The following is a 16,871-nucleotide window of genomic DNA, read 5'->3' as shown; positions in this document are numbered from 1 at the left end:
GGCGCCTGAGTGCTTCAGTCGGTTGAGCATATGCCTTCAGCTCAGGTCGTGATCCCAGGGTCCTGGGATCAAGCCCCACATTGGGCTCCCTGCTCATTTGGAGCCTGCTCCTCCCTCTCCCTCTGCTGCTTCCATTGTTTGTGGTCTCTGTCAATACAATAAAATAAAACTTAAAAAAAAAAAAAACAAGCAGAAGAAAGGAAATAATAAATATCAGGAATCAAAAAAATAGAAAACAAAAAGAAAATAGAGAAAATCAATGAAGCCAAAAGTTTATTCTCTGAATTTCAATATTAACTGATGAACCTCTATTCAGAGTGAGTAGGAAGAAAAAAAAGAGAGACGACACTAATTATCAATATCAGAAATGAGAGAGAAGACAGGCATTAGAAGAATATGAAGGGAATATTATGAATAACTTTATGCCAATAAATGATACAACTAGGATGAAATAGACAAAGTCCATTAACCTAGACCCTTACCACATAACATATACAAAAATTGATTGGTAATACATTATAGGCCTAAATGTAGAAACTAAAGCTATAAGACTTCTGGAAGAAAACATAGTTCTTCTATGTTTCTATGTTTCCTATGATCCTGACATTGGGCTTGACAAATTTCTAAATACACAAAAAACATAAACTCTAAAAGAAAATCAATAAATTGGGACTTCATCAAAACCAAAACTTTTGCTCTCACTCCTATATTCACTGTTAAGAAAACAGAAAGGTAAGCCGCAGAGTAGGAGAAAGGTTTGCAAAACATGTATCCAAAAGAAAGAAACCTAGAATATCTAAATAAGTCTTACAACTTACAAATGAGAAGATAACCCAATTTCAAAAAAGTGGATGAAAGATTTAAGTAGACACTTCACCTTAGAAGATACACACATGGAAAACATGTATATGAAAAGATATTCAACATCATTAGTCATTAGGAAAAAAGCAAATCAAAACCACAATCAGTATCATTGCATATCCACTAGAATTACTAAAGAAGGCTAATCATGCAAGTGTTGACAAGGATAAGGACAGTTGGATTTCTCATGACACTGCTGGCTATAATTGCAATTGGGCAGTTTCTTTAAAAATTGAACCACATCTACCATATGAACCCAGTTTTTCCACTCCTGGGTATTTACTCAAGAGAAACAAAAGTTATTTCTTCACCAAGACTTTTCACAAATGTTCTTATTAGCTTCACCTGTAATAGTAAAAACAAACAAATCAACCAAAACCCAGGTGTCCATTGAGAGATACATAGGTATTAAATTTTGGAATATTGTTCAGCAATAAGGAGTTCCTGGGGTTCCTGGCTGGCTCAGTCGATTAAGCAGGTGACTCTTGATTTTAGCTTAGGTCATGATCTCAGGGTCCTAGCATCCAGCCCAGCATCTGGCTCTGTGCTCAGTGCTCTGTGCTCAGTGAGGAGTCGGCTTGGAATTCTCCCTTGTGCTCTGTCCCCCACCGCACCCCCACTTCACACATGGGCGCTCTCTCTCACTCTCTCTCGAAATAAATAAAATCTTTTTTAAAAATAATAAAGGAGCTATTGGTACTACTAATGGCAAGGAAATTCTGAGTGAAATAAACCAGACCAAAAAATATATACTTATAATTCAATTTACATAACATTCTGGAAAATTCAAACTAATCTATAATGACAATTGTTGCTTGGTAACAGGACAGGGAGGCAAGGAACACAAAGAAAGTTGTGGATGATGGTTATGTTCCTTCCCTTGTGGTGATGGTCTCAGGTGTGTAAGCATATGTCAGAACTCATAAAACTGTATCATTTAAATACTTAAATAGAATTTATTTATTTATTTATTTATTTATTTATTTATTTATTTATTTATTTATTTAGTTTGAAACAGCATTTACAACTCAAGAAAGTTGTCAAAAAATTATATGGGGAAAAGTAATTTGCAATCATTGGCAGAAAGAGATAAAATATGGTTATCCTTAAAGGTAACTGAAGAGTTATAAGTCAGGTTAAACATGAAAACACTATGATTGGTTACAATATAGTGAGAAGAGCAAGAAACACATTTTTGTTTTACTCCATCCGGTCAGCCTGCATGGTATCATTTCCTGCTGGGCACCCTGAGATCTTCTCTCTTGCCAGATTTCTGACTTCTCGTGTCTAACGTCATCCTTTGTGGCCAGTGTCTGAGAGATAGGTCCACTTGTTATACCTGTGCTAAAGGAGGCCCAATCTTGGCTCCTACCCTCAAGAGTGCAGGAGGACTCTGGATTCTATTATATTCTTCAGAGTGGAAACTCCTAAAAGATAAACAAATCTCTCTTGTTAATGCCAACCACTTCTCTCTGTAACTTGGGGGTGCGGGGGATGCAGACACAGAACCCAGCTACACAATAAGTGCTAAAATGAAAATACATTTTCACATTCAACACAGGTACAAATTCTAAGCACTAAAGATAATGGTAGGATTTGAGTTAGGGCTTGGTGAGTAGATAGGAGTCAGATTGTAAAAGGAAAAGGAAAGGGCAGGGACACCTGGGTGGCTCAGTGTTTGAGCATCTGCCTTTGGCTCAGGGCGTGACCCTAGGGTTCTGGGATCAAGTTTAGCATCAGGCTCCCCACAGGGAGCCTGCTTCTCCCTCTGCCTGTGTCTCTGCCTCTCTCTCTCTCTCATAAATAAATACATAAAATCTTAACCAAAAAAAAAAAAAAAAAAAGGAAAATAAAAGAAAGGAAAGGGCAGGTGAAGAAAGTGACATAAGAGAAAAGAGAGCAGAATGTTCAAAGGACAATAAGGGGATCTAATCTTACCACAGTGAAATGATTCTAGTAAAGAGTTGTGGGAGATAAATTCAGGCAGCTAGAATAAGTCAGGTTATATAAAGCCCTTGAAAATCAAGTACAAGAATTTAGACTTAATAGAGTAAGAAACAGAAAGCTATCAGATTTTAAGTAAAGTGATCATATAACTGAAGTGGAATTTAAGCAAATATCCGGTTCCAAAAGCCAAGGAGGATGGAGTTCTGTGTTGGGCATGGACAGCAGGGTTAAATTCTTCTTGACAATCAAAAAGCCATGTCAAGGTCATGTCAAAGGGTATGTTGTACGGGGAGTGAGTCATATACAAGGTTCTATATCTATCAGCATGCACTATTTGTCTAGTCCTGACAAATATTATCCCAATTTCTACTGTACAAAGAAAGAAACTCAAACATCTGAAATTGCCACTGGTATACAGACTGATATATAAGTTCCTGTTTCCGGTTATGCCTAATTTACCTTGGCACTATATTCACAGAAGTCAAATATTTGAGCTTTGAAACAAATGTGTAACAGATTCTAAGGTGAGGTGGGTAGAACTCAATATCCACAGTGTAGACTGTTCGGCTTTATCCATTTACAGTTTTCAGATATGAATTACTTCCTTGCTAAGACAACAGCAGAGGCAAGGAAAGTAATCAAAAGCACTAACCTAGGTACCAGAGGTCCAATTGTGTGACCTTAGGCAAGTCATTGATTTTTCTGAATCTTAGATTCTTCATCTATGAAATTGGGGCAAATGTTAAAACCAGAGTGTTCCTTTAAAAAGCAAATGATATATTAAAAGGTTACCCATTCGTGTTGTTTAAATAATTAAACAGCAATGTATCTGGCTCTTAGCCAACACAGATGGTTAATGGTACAAAAGTCTCAGTAAGTTAATGACTGTCACAAAGGAGACCTTTTTGTTTTTTAAAAGATTTTATTGATTTATTTGAGAGAGAGCGCGAGAGTAGTACGGCAGCTGGCACACAGACAAGTAGGGGAGGGGGTGATGGGGGAGGGTGCAGAGAGAGGGGGGAGGGTGCAGAGAGAGGGGGGAGGAGAAGGGGAAGGGGTAGAGGGCGAGGGAGAAGCAAACTTCCTGCTGAGCAGGGAGCCCAACATAGGGCTCGATCCCAGGACCCCAGGATCATGACCTGAGTGAAAGCAGTCGTTTAACCGACTAAGCCACCCAGACGCCCCAAAGGGACACCTTTTTTTTTGACAACTACCTTCCCTAAAAACTTCCCTTTTAGTATAAATCAGCAGAGCAGGTAACATCTTCCTAAGCTATGCCTGGTAGGTTCAAAGCGACTCCTGGAGGTAACCTTAAAAATTAAGAAGAAAATATATTCTTCAGGATAACATACGATCACAGTAGACCTCTGTTACAGATCACACCACAAGACAAAGCAAATTTCCTGAATCTTCAGTATTTTAAATAATACATGTAGTATAGAATTAAGAACAGGAACATAAGTACCATTATGAAGACTATTCAAGTGTGAAAACCGATCAATTGTATACAGAAAGAGTAAGAGTTCCCTGCACATATGAAAGCTCGTTCCATTGAAATCTACATGAGATGTGAAAGGTATGGAATACATAAGAGGATGAATTAATGATATTAAACCAGAATGATAAGGGCACCTGGATGACTTAGTGGTTGAGCGTCTGCCTTTGGCTAAGGTTGTGATCTGGGGGTCCTGGGATCAAGCCCCACATTGGGCTCCCTGCTTGGGGCAGAACCTGCTTCTCCCTCTCCCTCTGCTGCTCCCGCTGCTGTGGTCTCTCTGTCTCTCTGTGTCAATACATAAAATCTTAAAAAAAAACCTGAAGGCACAATAGACATTTTTAGGTAAATGAAAACAGAAAATTCAACACTAATAGACCTGTATCATAAGCAATGCTAAAAAAAATTCTTCAGGATTAAAGATGATGACATACTTTATGGAAACTAAGAGATACAATGTTTTAATTTTCTTTACTGTGTAATACATTTAGTGGTTTTTTTTTTTTTTAAAGATTTAGTTTATTTAATCATAAAAGACACAGAGAGAGGGAGAGAGAAAGGCAGAGGCACAGGCAGAGAGAGAAGCAGGCTCCATGCAGGGAGCCCGACGTGGGACTCGATCCTGGGTCTCCAGGATCACGCCCTGGGCTGAAGGCGACGCTAAACCGCTGAGCCAATGGGGCTGCCCTATTTAGTGGTTTAAAATTATAGTCATTTATTATTTCTCCCTATTCTGTGCCTTATCTAGACTTAACTGGTTGGTTCTTCAGATTTGGGTGTTATTGACCTAGGTCACTCATGTGGCTGCACTAAGATGGGAAGTTAGTTAGGGCTGAAACTTCCAAATTGGTTTCATTCACATGTCTGGTGACTCAGATGTGGTTCCTGCCATGGCTGGGATGGGCCTTTTTCATTCCAAGTATTTTTTGATATTTAGTAATCTAGCCCAAACTTACTTAGTTGCTGGCTATATTTCTAAAAGATAAAAGTACAAAATGCAAGGCTTCTTAAGGTCTGTGTCTAGAACTGGCATGACATCACTTTTGGCACATTTTATTCACCAATGCAAGTCAAAAGACCCACCCAGATTCAAGGGATGGAGAAATAGACTCTACCTCTTTTTTTCCCTTTTTTCTTTTTTTTAAAGATTTTATTTATTTATTCTTGAGAGACACAAGAGTGAGGGAGGCAGAGACACAAGCAGAGGGAGAAGCAGACTCCATGCAGGGAGCTCGATGTGGGAGTCCTAATCCCCCAATGTAGGGCTCAATCTCATGATACTGAGATCATAACCTGAGCTGAAACCAGTTGATGCTTAACCAACAGGACCATTCAGGCACCCCTGGACTCTATCTCTTAATGAGAGAAGCAACATGTACATTCAGGCAGGAATGGGAAGAATTTCTGACAGCTATTTGAAAATAATCTATTAGAAGGAATGATAGTGCTAAAAATAGTAAACAGGTAAATATAAAAGGCAATATATAGGGATGCCTGGGTGGCTCAGCAATTGAGCATCTGCCTTTGGCTCAGGGCATGATCCTGGAGTCCGGGGATCGAGTCCCACATCAGGCTCCCTGTATGGAGCCTACTTCTCCCTCTGCCTATGTTTCTGCCTCCTTCTCTCTGTGTCTCACATGAATAAATAAATAAAATCTTTTTTTTAAAAGGCAACATATTGGGGGATCCCTGGGTGGCTTAGTGGTTTGGTGTCTGTCTTTGGCCCAGGGCATGATCCTGGAGTCCCGGGATCAAGTCCCGCATCGGGCTCCCTGAGTGGAGCCTGCTTCTCCCTCTGCCTGTGTCTCTGCCCCTCTCTCTCTCTCTCTCTGTCTCTGTCTCTCATGAATAAAAAAAAAAAAAGGCAATATATATGTTTCTTCTCTTAATTTCTTTAAAGTACATTATGACCATTTAAAGCAAAAATGACAATGAATGTAGATGTAGCACATAAGACAATAAAGCACAAAGGACTTAGGAGTGGTGGTAAATAAAGCCATACAAGGTAAGCCTCTTTTATTTTATGTGAAGTATCACAATTTTAACTCTAAGTAGATATTAGTAGATATAACTTAAATTACCAAATTTAAGAATGCATATCATAATTCCTTACAACTTTGCTAAAACAATAATGCAAAAAAGGCATAGTTAAAAGCCAATAGAGGAATTCAAATGGAATACTAAAGCATTTGATTAATCCAAAGAAATGGCAATAAGTGAAGAAGAGAGGAGAGGAACATAAAACTAATGAGACAAACTGGAAAAAAACATCAAAATGATAAACTTAAATTTGACAATATAAATTATTACAATTAACACAAAAGGATAAAGCACATCAATTAAAAGACGGAGATTGTCACATTAAATTAAAAACAGGAAGATCCAACTAAGTACTGTCTATAAGGGAATCACATTTAAAAAAACATATATAGGTTGACCACATAAAGATGGAAAAAATATAAAACCTACAAACAGTAAGCTAAGAAAGCTGCAATGACTGTATTAATATAAGAGAAATTTCATTTCAAGATAAGAAGGGTTATCAGAGGGCAGCCCCGGTGGCGCAGCAGTTTAGCGCCGCCTGCAGCCCAGGGTGTGATCCAGGATCGAGACCCACATCAGGCTCCTTGCATGGAGCCTGCTTCTCCCTCTGCCTGTGTCTCTGCCTGTGTCTCTCTCTGTGTGTCTCTCATGAATAAATAAAGTCTTTTTTTTTTAAAGAAGGGTTATCAGAGACAAAGGATTTTTCATAATGATAAAATGGTTATATCATCAGAAAGACATAAGAGCTATCAGTTTATTTTTTTTATTTTTATTTTTTTATTTATTTATGATAGTCACACACAGAGAGAAAGAGAGAGAGAGAGAGAGAGGCAGAGACACAGGCAGAGGGAGACATAGGCTCCATGCACCGGGAGCCCGACATGGGATTCGATCCCGATTCTCCAGGATCGTGTCCTGGGCCAAAGGCAGGCGCCAAACCGCTGCGCCACCCAGGGATCCCAGAGCTATCAGTTTAATGTGATCAATAAAACTTCCAAATATGTAAAGGAAAACCTGATAAAACTAAAGAAGAAACGAATCCACAGAGTGTATGCATTTTTAACTCCCCTATCTCAGAAATTAATAACAGCACTATATGTGAAGTCAGTGATAGAAAATTTGAACAAAACTATCACCTACCTCAACCTCATTGACACTGATGCTCAACAACAGCAGGGCACATTGCTTTTTCACTGCCCATGGAACGTTTACCAAGATAAATCATATTTGGGGGGATAAAATAAGTCTCAACAATTCTTATAATATTGACATCTGACAAAGTTTGTTTCTGATCACATCATAAATAAATTGGTAATCTCTAACTAGACTGATGGAGAAAAGAAAGATGGAAAATACAAATGGCCGATATCAGTATTTTAGATATCTATTGCCATATAACAAACTATTCCATAATTTAGTAGCTTCAAACAACAATTTTATTGCTCATATTTTGGAAGCCAGGAATTTTTAGAGTTCAGTGGGAATAGCTCACCTTTCCTTCATGTTGTCAAGTAGACTCACTCAAGCAATTGCATTCAGCAGTAGACTGATCTGGGTCACAAGGTCCGTGAAAGTTTGCCTCAGATGTATGGAATTAAGATGTAGACTGTGGGCTTCATGTGGCCTCTCTCCATGTGGTTGTTTTACCCATTAGGAACTTTTTTCTTCATGTGGCCTTTCCTGTACAATTGCTTGAACTTCTTTATGAGGGATTTGGGGCATCAAATGGGCAAAAAAAATGGAGCCATGCCTTTGAGAATACAGTTGCTTGTTTTTTTCCTCAATTCTGAGCCTGGGGTGGGATCTTCATCCATGTACTTTATAGAGAGTTTATAGTTAGATAGTATCTTCCTCTATATTATTATGTAAGCTGCCTTTGTTTTATCTTTTCATTTTTGCTACTTTTTTATCTCGTCCATATTATCAGCTGTGATCTAGTATAGACTGTTTATGATGATGTCTTTCCAACTGGTTGTCTAAAGCTTGTTCTTTATTAGACTGCGGGGAATAAAATAGAGTGTTTGTGGCAATCACTGAAGGGTTTGTGGAAACAATATTTTCTAAATAAGTTTGCAGTTTTTCAAAGATGTTATTTTTAAAGATTTTATTATTTATTTGAGAGAGAGGAAGAGAAAGCACAAAGAGGAGGATAGCAGAGGGAGAAGCAGGCTCCCAGCCCAGCAGGAAGCCTGATGTGCGGCTCAATCCCAGGATCCTGGAATCCTGACCTGAGTGGAAGGCAAATACTTAACTGAGCCACCTGGGCTGCCCTTAAAAAAATGTTATTATTATATTAAGTTGTTCTTCAGCATAACACAATTGTAAAGACATCTTTATGCTTCTTAGAATATGTTTTCTTCTAGATTGGAGTCTAGAAACCTTCTGTATGCTTCATTTTGTTTTATATTTGCATTTTTGTCATCTTTTTTTTTTTTAAATCTTGTTTACACTATTGGATGAGTTGTTTTCATTTTACTGTCTTCATCTTTTTTGTTTTTTAAAGATTTTATTTATTCATGAGAGACAGAAAGAGAAAGAGAGAGAGGCAGAGATACAGGCAGAGGGAGAAGCAGGCTCCATGCAGGGAGCCCGATGTGGGACTCGATCCGGGGACCCCGGGGTCACACCCTGGGCCGAAGGCGGTGCTAAACCGCTGAGCCACCGGGGCTGCCCTGATCGTCTCACTTTTGACGCCTCCCTGCCTCTCTCCCGTATGTTCATCAACATTCTTCAGGAAAAATGACCCCAGACGTGTCCCCAGAGCCATCTCTGCCGAGAGGGCAAAAACACATTCTTGCCCAAAATTTGGGGACATATATAAATTCAAAGTTAAAACTTTAATCAAAGAGAAAAACAAGATTTCGAGGAAGCGGTTAAGAGGTTATGCAGATTAGGGGCTGCCTGGGAGGCTCAGCGGTTCGCCCCCGCCTTGGGCCTAGGGCGTGACCCCGGGGTCCCGGGATCGAGTCCCGCGTCGGGCTCCCTGCGTGGAGCCTGCTTCTCCCTCTGCCTCTCTGTGTCTCTCATGAATAGATAAACAAAATCTTTAAAAACAAAAAAACAAAACAAAAAAAAAAGAGGTTCTGCAGGTTTATCTCGGTCAGGACCCCGTCCCTTTCTCCGCCCCCCCCGCCCCCGCCCCCGCCCCCGCCCCAGGCCTCCTAACCCTTAGGCCGAGCAAAACTCTAAAGGCCCCGGTTCCGTGAATCACTCGGTGCGGTGCAATTCCGCTCCTCTGACTGCTCCCCTCGTCCATCATCCCGTCGTCCCGGTCTCCAGAGGCACTTAGAGTCCCGCATTCCCCCACCGGGACCCACCCCGAGGGAGGGCAGCGGCCCGCAGCCACTTCCGGGGTCGAGCCGCCGAAGGCGACGCCTCCGCCGCGGGAGGAGGGGTTAGGGGCGGGGCCGCGTCTGCGCACCGCCTGAGAGCGCAGGTGTGCGAGGGGGCGGCTTTGCGCATGCTCGCAGCGAGGCGTCTCTAACTCCGCTTCCGGTGGCGGTTGGCTCTCGCTGGGCCCCAGTCGCTGGGCTGCGTTAGAGCCGCGGAGAAGTGTGGGCGTCGGGCAGGTGAGTGCCGCTGCGTTTGTCCGTCCGTCCTCGCCGCCGTGCAGAGTAGCACCCGAAGGGCTGCGCTAGGATTCACCCTTGTTCTGCTGATGTTTTTTTTTCTTGATGTTCTGAAACCTTTATTGCTGAGAACGAGGCGGAAGGGGTGGAGAAGCTATGATGGTTACCGTGGCAACTGCGGGGGGCACCCACTTAGTTTTTGAGAATTTGGGAAGGGAGAGTTTCTTCTGTAAGGGCTCGTTAAAATACACGTGTTTCGGGTGTTATTTCAAACCCATGCTCCTAAACCGCAGAATTTGATTTTTTTTTTAAAGATTTTATTTATTTTTTTCACGAGAGACAGAGAAAGAGGCAGAGACACAGGCAGAGGGAGAAGCAGGCTCCATGCAGGGAGCCCGATGGGGGACTCCACCTGGGACCCAGGTCACGACCTTTGCAGAAGGCAGACGCTCAACCGCTGAGCCACCCAGGTGACCCTCAGTCCTGTCTTCCTACCCCCTCCTCTACATGGACCCAAGACTATTCATGCCAAGTAGTTTGATGCCAAGTTTGATGTCCTGGAATATTGTCTTCACTTTTCTTATGTTGGCTTAACTTAATTAAGCCCCTCAGTTTTTTTTCAATATGAACGTGGAAGAAAATAATCGTAGTTTCCTCTGGATTTTTATAGGAATTAACGAGATAATTTAAAAGCTTGGTGGTATAGATAGAGACAATACATATTAACCATTACTACTGTTATTGTGGTTGTGTGGTTTTATTATTATGTATCATTTTGCTGTTTCTTCCTCTAAGCTTGAGCTGTTATTTTTATGTGTGTATTTATTAAGGTGCACTATCTTATCTATCTTTGTTCTTGTAACATAGTAAAGATTAAAAAGTTTTTTTGAATGGATCATTTTTTTTGGCTGTTGCTGGCATAATTTTACTCCTTTCTTTAAAGGAGCTACCTGGGGATCCCTGGGTGGCGCAGCGGTTTGGCGCCTGCCTTTGGCCCAGGGCGTGATCCTGGAGACGCGGGATCGAATCCCACGTCGGGCTCCCAGTGCATGGAGCCTGCTTCTCCCTCTGCCTGTGTCTCTGCCTCTCTCTCTCTCACTGTGTGCCTATCATGAATAAATAAAAATTTAAAAAAAATAAATAAATAAAGGAGCTACCTGGGGGTGCCTGGGTGACTCAGTCCGTTAAGCATCTGCCTTCAGCTCAGATCGCAGGGTCCTGGGATCCAGCCCCTAGTGAGGCTCCCTGCTCAGTTGGGGGGGGGGGTCTGCTTCTCCCTCTGCCTCTTCCCCCTGCTTGTGCACTGGCTCTCTCTCTTTCTCTCTCCCTCCCTCCCAACCCCCCCCTTGCTCTCTCTCAAATAAATGAAATTTTTTTTTTTAAAGGAGTGACCTAGTAGATAATTTTGCTGATTGAGTGTTATTTATTAGATAAAAAGATGGCATTTTTTTCTGTTTAAGAATTCTGTGAAATAAGATACACAGAAAGGAACTGATAATCTCAATTTGGAGCAGGTATGAGTGATTTCAGTGAAGAATTGGTAAGGTCCAAGACAGAGGACGAGCAAGAGGAATCATGCATGTTCTCTGGTACAGGAATGTCCTTTCCTTGGCTCCAGAAGCATATAGAGACTGTGGGTAAGTAAAATCACATACAGCCATTTTAATTGTAATGCAGAGAGATGATAAAACTCTGGATACAAAGTGAATAACCAAACTGGTTTACTCAGTTTTCAGGATGGGACTATATAAGGGTTTTTGAGGCTGTAAGAAAAAAAAAATAGATCCTTTTTTCTATTTTTCCTTTGAACTAATAGCAGTCTGTATTATGGTAGGTACACTTTTTGTTTGTTTGTTTTCTCTAGCAATACTTACTAGGAACTGAGCAGATAGGTGTAAGTCCAGAATTTACATATTTAGAAATGTTTCATAAGTTATGGATAGCCTGTTAAACCCAAAATACATTATGTCTGCAATGAGAAAATAATTTCAGGTAATATTGACATTGTAGAGATTTAAAAAAAAATAGCCATAATAGGAAAACAGAATTGCCTAGCAATTGCTTATTTTTTATTCTAGTAGATATCTTTTGGGGTTTTGAAGGGTATGCCCCCTAGAATAAAAACTTCGAAGACAGAGGCCAATCTGGATTAAAACTGAATGTTGAGTACCTTAGAATAGTACTTGGCTCAAAATAGTGCTCAAAAAATATTTGTTGACTGACACATTTCCAGGTTTTTTCAGGGGCATTAGAGATAGGTTGATGGCACTTGTTCTTTATTGTACCTCATTCTGTGTCAAAATTTCTTTTCCTAGGCAATTATTTTTGAAAGTGTATTGGCAACAAATAGGATAATCTTTTGCTCATAAAGAATGAAGTGAGAGATATTAGTAGGGTAACTAGGCTAATTTGGAAGACAGAAGGAGAATTTTCCAAGGATGTAAGGACACTAGTCTAAAGTCCAATTTCCATTCTGAGTAGTGAAAACTTGAGGGGTAGATGGGAGCTTGGCCTGAGGTCAGTCCTCCTTTATGTGAATAAATGAGTTTTTTTTTTTTTTTAATTTTTATTTATTTATGATAGTCACACAGAGAGAGGGAGGCAGAGACACAGGCAGAGGGAGAAGCAGGCTCCATGCACCGGGAGCCCAATGTGGGATTCGATCCCGGGTCTCCAGGATTGCGCCCTGGGCCAAAGGCAGGCGCTAAACCGCTGCGCCACCCAGGGATCCCAATAAATGAGGTTTTAAGGGAGAGGTGTTTTGTCATTTTCCCAGACTACCTCCCTGGTGTTGCTATTAGTCCTGGGCAGCTTGTGTGTAGATCTTGCTAAATGTAGCTTCTTATTCAGAGAGCTGGGTGGGGCATATTATTCTGCATTTCTGATAAGATCCCCAGGGATGGTAAGGCTTTTGTTTGTAGGAGCACACACTGAACAGTAAGCATCAGGATCGCCAGGTGATCTGTGTGTATTTTTTTTTTTTTAAGATTTTATTTATTTATTCATGAGAGACAGAGAGAGGCAGAGACCCAGGCAGAGGGAGCAGCAGGCTCCATGCAGGGAGCCTGATGCAGGACTCGATCTGGGGACTCCAGGATGACGCCCTGAGCTGAAGGCAGGCGCTAAACCACTGAGCCAGGCAAGGATCCCAGATCTGTGTTTTTTTTTTTTTTTTTTTTTTCTGTGTGTATTTTTAAAAAGTTTGAGAAGCACTATTGTAGAGCAGTAGTCTTCAAATCTGTTTTGCTCCCATATCCTCTTTTTTAAAAAATCACATATTGCTTTGCACGGTTTTGAGATACCATCTAAAAATTGTAAGTTTAAAAAAAATAAAACAAAAAAATAATAAAAATTGTAAGTTTAATAGTCGCAAAAGATATAATTTCCACTATAGGTTGCCATTTTTAAATGAAATTCATTTACTACTTTTACAAATATATCCAGTGAAATCTAAAGAACATAGGAATGTGATATGCCTTTCATCATCCATTTAAAAATATTTATGAAAAAGATTTTAAGTGATGGAGATTTTATACTATTTATTTTCCTTTCATATTTTTATCTTTGCAATAAAGCTATGTATCTACTTTTAATTATTTTTTGTTAATATCCGATAAGGCTTAAAGTATTAAAATTTTGTCTGGGGTGAGACATCGTAATTAATAATTGTACACAGCTGATGAAAACATAAGTATTAAAAGTTGTGTTAAAATTTGATTAAAAGTAAATTTTTATTGCTTCTTTATTTTAATAAAATAAACAAGGTTGGGATGCCTGGGTGGCTCAGCAGTTAAGCATCTGCCTTCGGCCCAGGGCATAATCCTAGAATTTCAGTATCGAGTCCCACATTGGGCTCCCTGCATGGAGGCTGCTTCTCCCTCTGCCCGTATCTCTGCCTCTGTCTCTCCATGGCACTCATGAATAAATAAATTCTTTAAACAAATAAAAATTTAAAAAATAAGGTTATCATTTTTTTCCAATTATTTTAAATATCTGTGAAGGAATATATGTATTTCCAGAGTGAGAAAAGATTTAGCTCTGGTTCTATTTTGTTTTCATTGATACATTTCTGAGAACTCTTAGTTACATAAGTAAGTAGATGGCACCAGATAGAGTTTAATCATAGCAGTGTATAAGGTTTTTGAATTTTTGAAGAACTCATGATGAAATTGTGTAGGGATCTATTATAAAGAATTATTCGGCCCTTCCACACTTAAAAAAAAAAAGATTTATTATTTTAGAGAGAAAGAGCGAGAGAGAGCGAGCGAGCGTGCACCAGGAGAGCAGGCCAGGGAGAGCCTGAGGAGAGAGGGAGAGGGTGAGAGAGTCCCCAGCTGAGGGCAGAGTCTGATGCTAGGTTTGATCCTAGGACCCTTAGATCATGACCTGAGCTAAAATCAGGAGTGCAATGCTCAGCTGACTGTGTGCTCGACTATGCCACCCAGGTGTCCCCCACACTTTTGATAGCAAAGACTTGGAAACCACCCGACTTGCAAAAGGGTGTGTTGTAGTCATTCACTTTCTCAATATTTACCCTTATATTCTCACCTTAAGGTAATATATAATGATTTCAGTTGTGCAGCCTTGACTGTAGAACAATTCTCTAGGAGATTAATTTTAGGAAAGAGTATGAGGAAAGTGAAGATCTGCAAGTTGATTTCTCTCAAACTATCTTTGCACAGTGCCTCTATGTGTCTGTGTATTCCCAGGGGTCAGGGTACCCTTGATGGAAGACCGCTGGCCTATAGGGGTCCTATGGTGGTGTGGAAAGAGAAGAAGAGGTGGCAGTGTGCAACCAGTCACTCCTAAAACGGGGTTGTAACTAAGTCCAAATATTCTTAACATGAAGATTGTCCATACTTTAGAGATATAAATGCTAATGTCTATAACTGTTAAATCCCATTTGTATTTAATATCATTAAATATTAAATATCATTTCAGTTACTGGGAACTTGAAAAATAAAAACTCACCTTTTGGAGTTTTTAGAACGCTGCTAGGTAGTAAAGACCATGCTTGTCTAGGATAACCTAATGATTTTTACCCATTCAAAATATTTGGGTCTTGCTTTTGGGGCCCTCTTTGGGAGATATTATACAGATTGTTGAGTGCAAAGATAAAAGGATGATTGAGTCAGATTTGGAGCCTCTGGTACTCTGGTAGCCCAAAAATATCAAATTAGGTATCTCCAAATTAGACATTTTTTTTCATTTGCTAAGACTAGTCAAAATAGTGTGGAAAAGTTTGTTTCAAGTAAAGCTTGCTTTGATATTAGGGATGGCCTGTTAAGTTATAACTGCTGTTCCACTCGATAAAACTTCTGCTTATCAGAAGTAAGTTTTTTAAACTTGAATTGGAATCACTGTGGTTAAAGACTTTTCTCTTTAATCTGTAGCAACTGGAGGGAAAAAAGAGAAGGATTTTGCTCAGACAACAAGTGCTTGTTTGAGTTTTATTCAAGAAGCTCTGCTGAAGCACCAGTGGCAGCAAGCTGCAGAATACATGCACAGTTATTTTCAGATCTTGGAAGATTCAGATAGCTACAAGAGGCAGGCCGCACCTGAGGTAAGTGAAGTGTGAGTCTGCTGGAGGAGATCACAGATACTTGAGTTTCTGCCTAAGCTGGTCCCTGAATGGCATTTGCAGGATCTCAAATTCTTCTAAAAGCTATTAAAAGTAGTTTTGGGTGGAGAGTTTGTATTGGAACATTGTTTCTCACACTTCTTTTACTTATCAGGATTTTTTTTTTAAAGATTTTATTTATTTATTCATGAGAGGCATAGAAAGAGAGGTAGAGACAAAGGCAGAGGGAGAAGCAGGCTCCATGCAGGGAGCCCGATGTGGGACTCGATCGGGGGGACTCCAGGATCACACCCTGGGCCGAAGGCAGGCACTAAACCGCTGAGCCACCCAGGTGTCCCTACTTATTAGGATTTTTTTTTTTTTTTTTTTAGATTTTATTTATTTATTCATGAGAGACACATAGAAAGGGAGGCAGAGGGAGAAGCAGGTTCCATGCAGGGAGCCCGATGCGGAACCTGATCCTGGGACTACAGAATCATGCCCTGGGTCAAAGGCAGGCACCAAACCACTGAGCCACCCAGGGATTCCCAAAATATTAAGATTTTAAAGGAAACTCAAAAGTGTGAACTCTAAACTCTCATATTCCCCACTATTCATATCTTCCAATAATTCTTCTCTCCCTGTATCATTTCCCCCCCTCTCTGTAGAATGTTTCCTATCCCCATACAAACATATTATGTCTTCCATCTTAAAATCATCTCTTGACCCCCACTTCCTCCACAGGTGTGCCCAATTATCCCATTTCCACTTTCAGCAAAACCCCTTAAAAGACTGAATACTTGTTCTAAGCCCTCTCCAGTTAGGCTCCCCTGATCACCAGCATCAACACTTCTTCCAGATTACTTTGTCAAGGTCAACAGTGCCCAGTTCTCAGTGCTCATAGAACTTGCTCCATCAGCAGTATTTAAGACTGTAGATCACTCCCTCCTGTGTGATAAACTTTCTTCATCTGGCTTCCAGTACACTACAGCATCTCTCTCAGTTTTCTCTCACCTCACTGGCTTTCCTCAGCCTCATTCTGCGAATGCTCTTTGTCTCTCGGCCTTTTGACTCAATCTTTAGTCTTCTTCTCTATCTGAACTCACTTCTGATGATCTCATTCAGTTTCATGTCCTTAAATTTAGTCTATATGGTGGACGATTCCCAATTGTATATCTGGCCCTGACATCTCTTCATGTCCATGTTCCCATATCCCAGCATTCATATCCCACATCACCACTTGGATAGTGAACAATCCTGTCACAATAACATAAAATAGGTCTTCTGATCTTCACCATCAAACCTAATTTTCCTCATCTCAGGTGATGGTTATTTTATGTATCTAATCACTGGGGCCAGATTCTTTTTATTGTTTTGTTTTTGTTGCTTTTTTTTT

At 40.3% G+C, this 16,871-nt stretch overlaps 1 protein-coding gene and 1 long non-coding RNA gene across 5 annotated transcripts in view; one reads left to right on the top strand and one right to left on the bottom strand.

The window, feature by feature from the left end:
• Nucleotides 1–1,803: 1,803 nt before the first annotated feature.
• Nucleotides 1,804–10,193, bottom strand: LOC111094502. Its single transcript, XR_005385863.1, has 5 exons — nucleotides 10,190–10,193; nucleotides 10,083–10,090; nucleotides 9,513–9,980; nucleotides 2,800–4,118; nucleotides 1,804–2,288 (listed from the first exon to the last, which is right to left on the bottom strand). It is a non-coding gene; the product is annotated as an uncharacterized LOC111094502 (long non-coding RNA).
• The window catches only part of TAF1A (TATA-box binding protein associated factor, RNA polymerase I subunit A), a 31,513-nt gene continuing 24,408 nt past the window's right edge, over nucleotides 9,767–16,871 (top strand). Inside the window, exons 1-4 of one of the 4 annotated variants that reach the window (XM_038586195.1) lie at nucleotides 9,787–9,915; nucleotides 10,255–10,385; nucleotides 11,430–11,552; nucleotides 15,309–15,478. In XM_038586195.1, coding sequence (XP_038442123.1) covers nucleotides 11,432–11,552; nucleotides 15,309–15,478 — 291 coding nt within the window. In that variant the 5' untranslated portion in view covers nucleotides 9,787–9,915; nucleotides 10,255–10,385; nucleotides 11,430–11,431. Of the gene's footprint in view, nucleotides 9,916–10,254; nucleotides 10,386–11,374; nucleotides 11,553–15,308; nucleotides 15,479–16,871 lie in introns of all 4 variants that reach the window. The other 3 variants (XM_038586193.1, XM_038586192.1, XM_038586194.1) reach the window with 3 other exon arrangements.

The sequence above is a fragment of the Canis lupus genome, chromosome 38 (assembly GCF_011100685.1).
Source record: "Canis lupus familiaris isolate Mischka breed German Shepherd chromosome 38, alternate assembly UU_Cfam_GSD_1.0, whole genome shotgun sequence".
Taxonomy (NCBI): domain Eukaryota; kingdom Metazoa; phylum Chordata; class Mammalia; order Carnivora; family Canidae; genus Canis; species Canis lupus.
The sequence above is the reverse complement of the archived record's forward strand: the minus strand, read 5'-3'. Positions and strand labels throughout refer to the sequence as shown.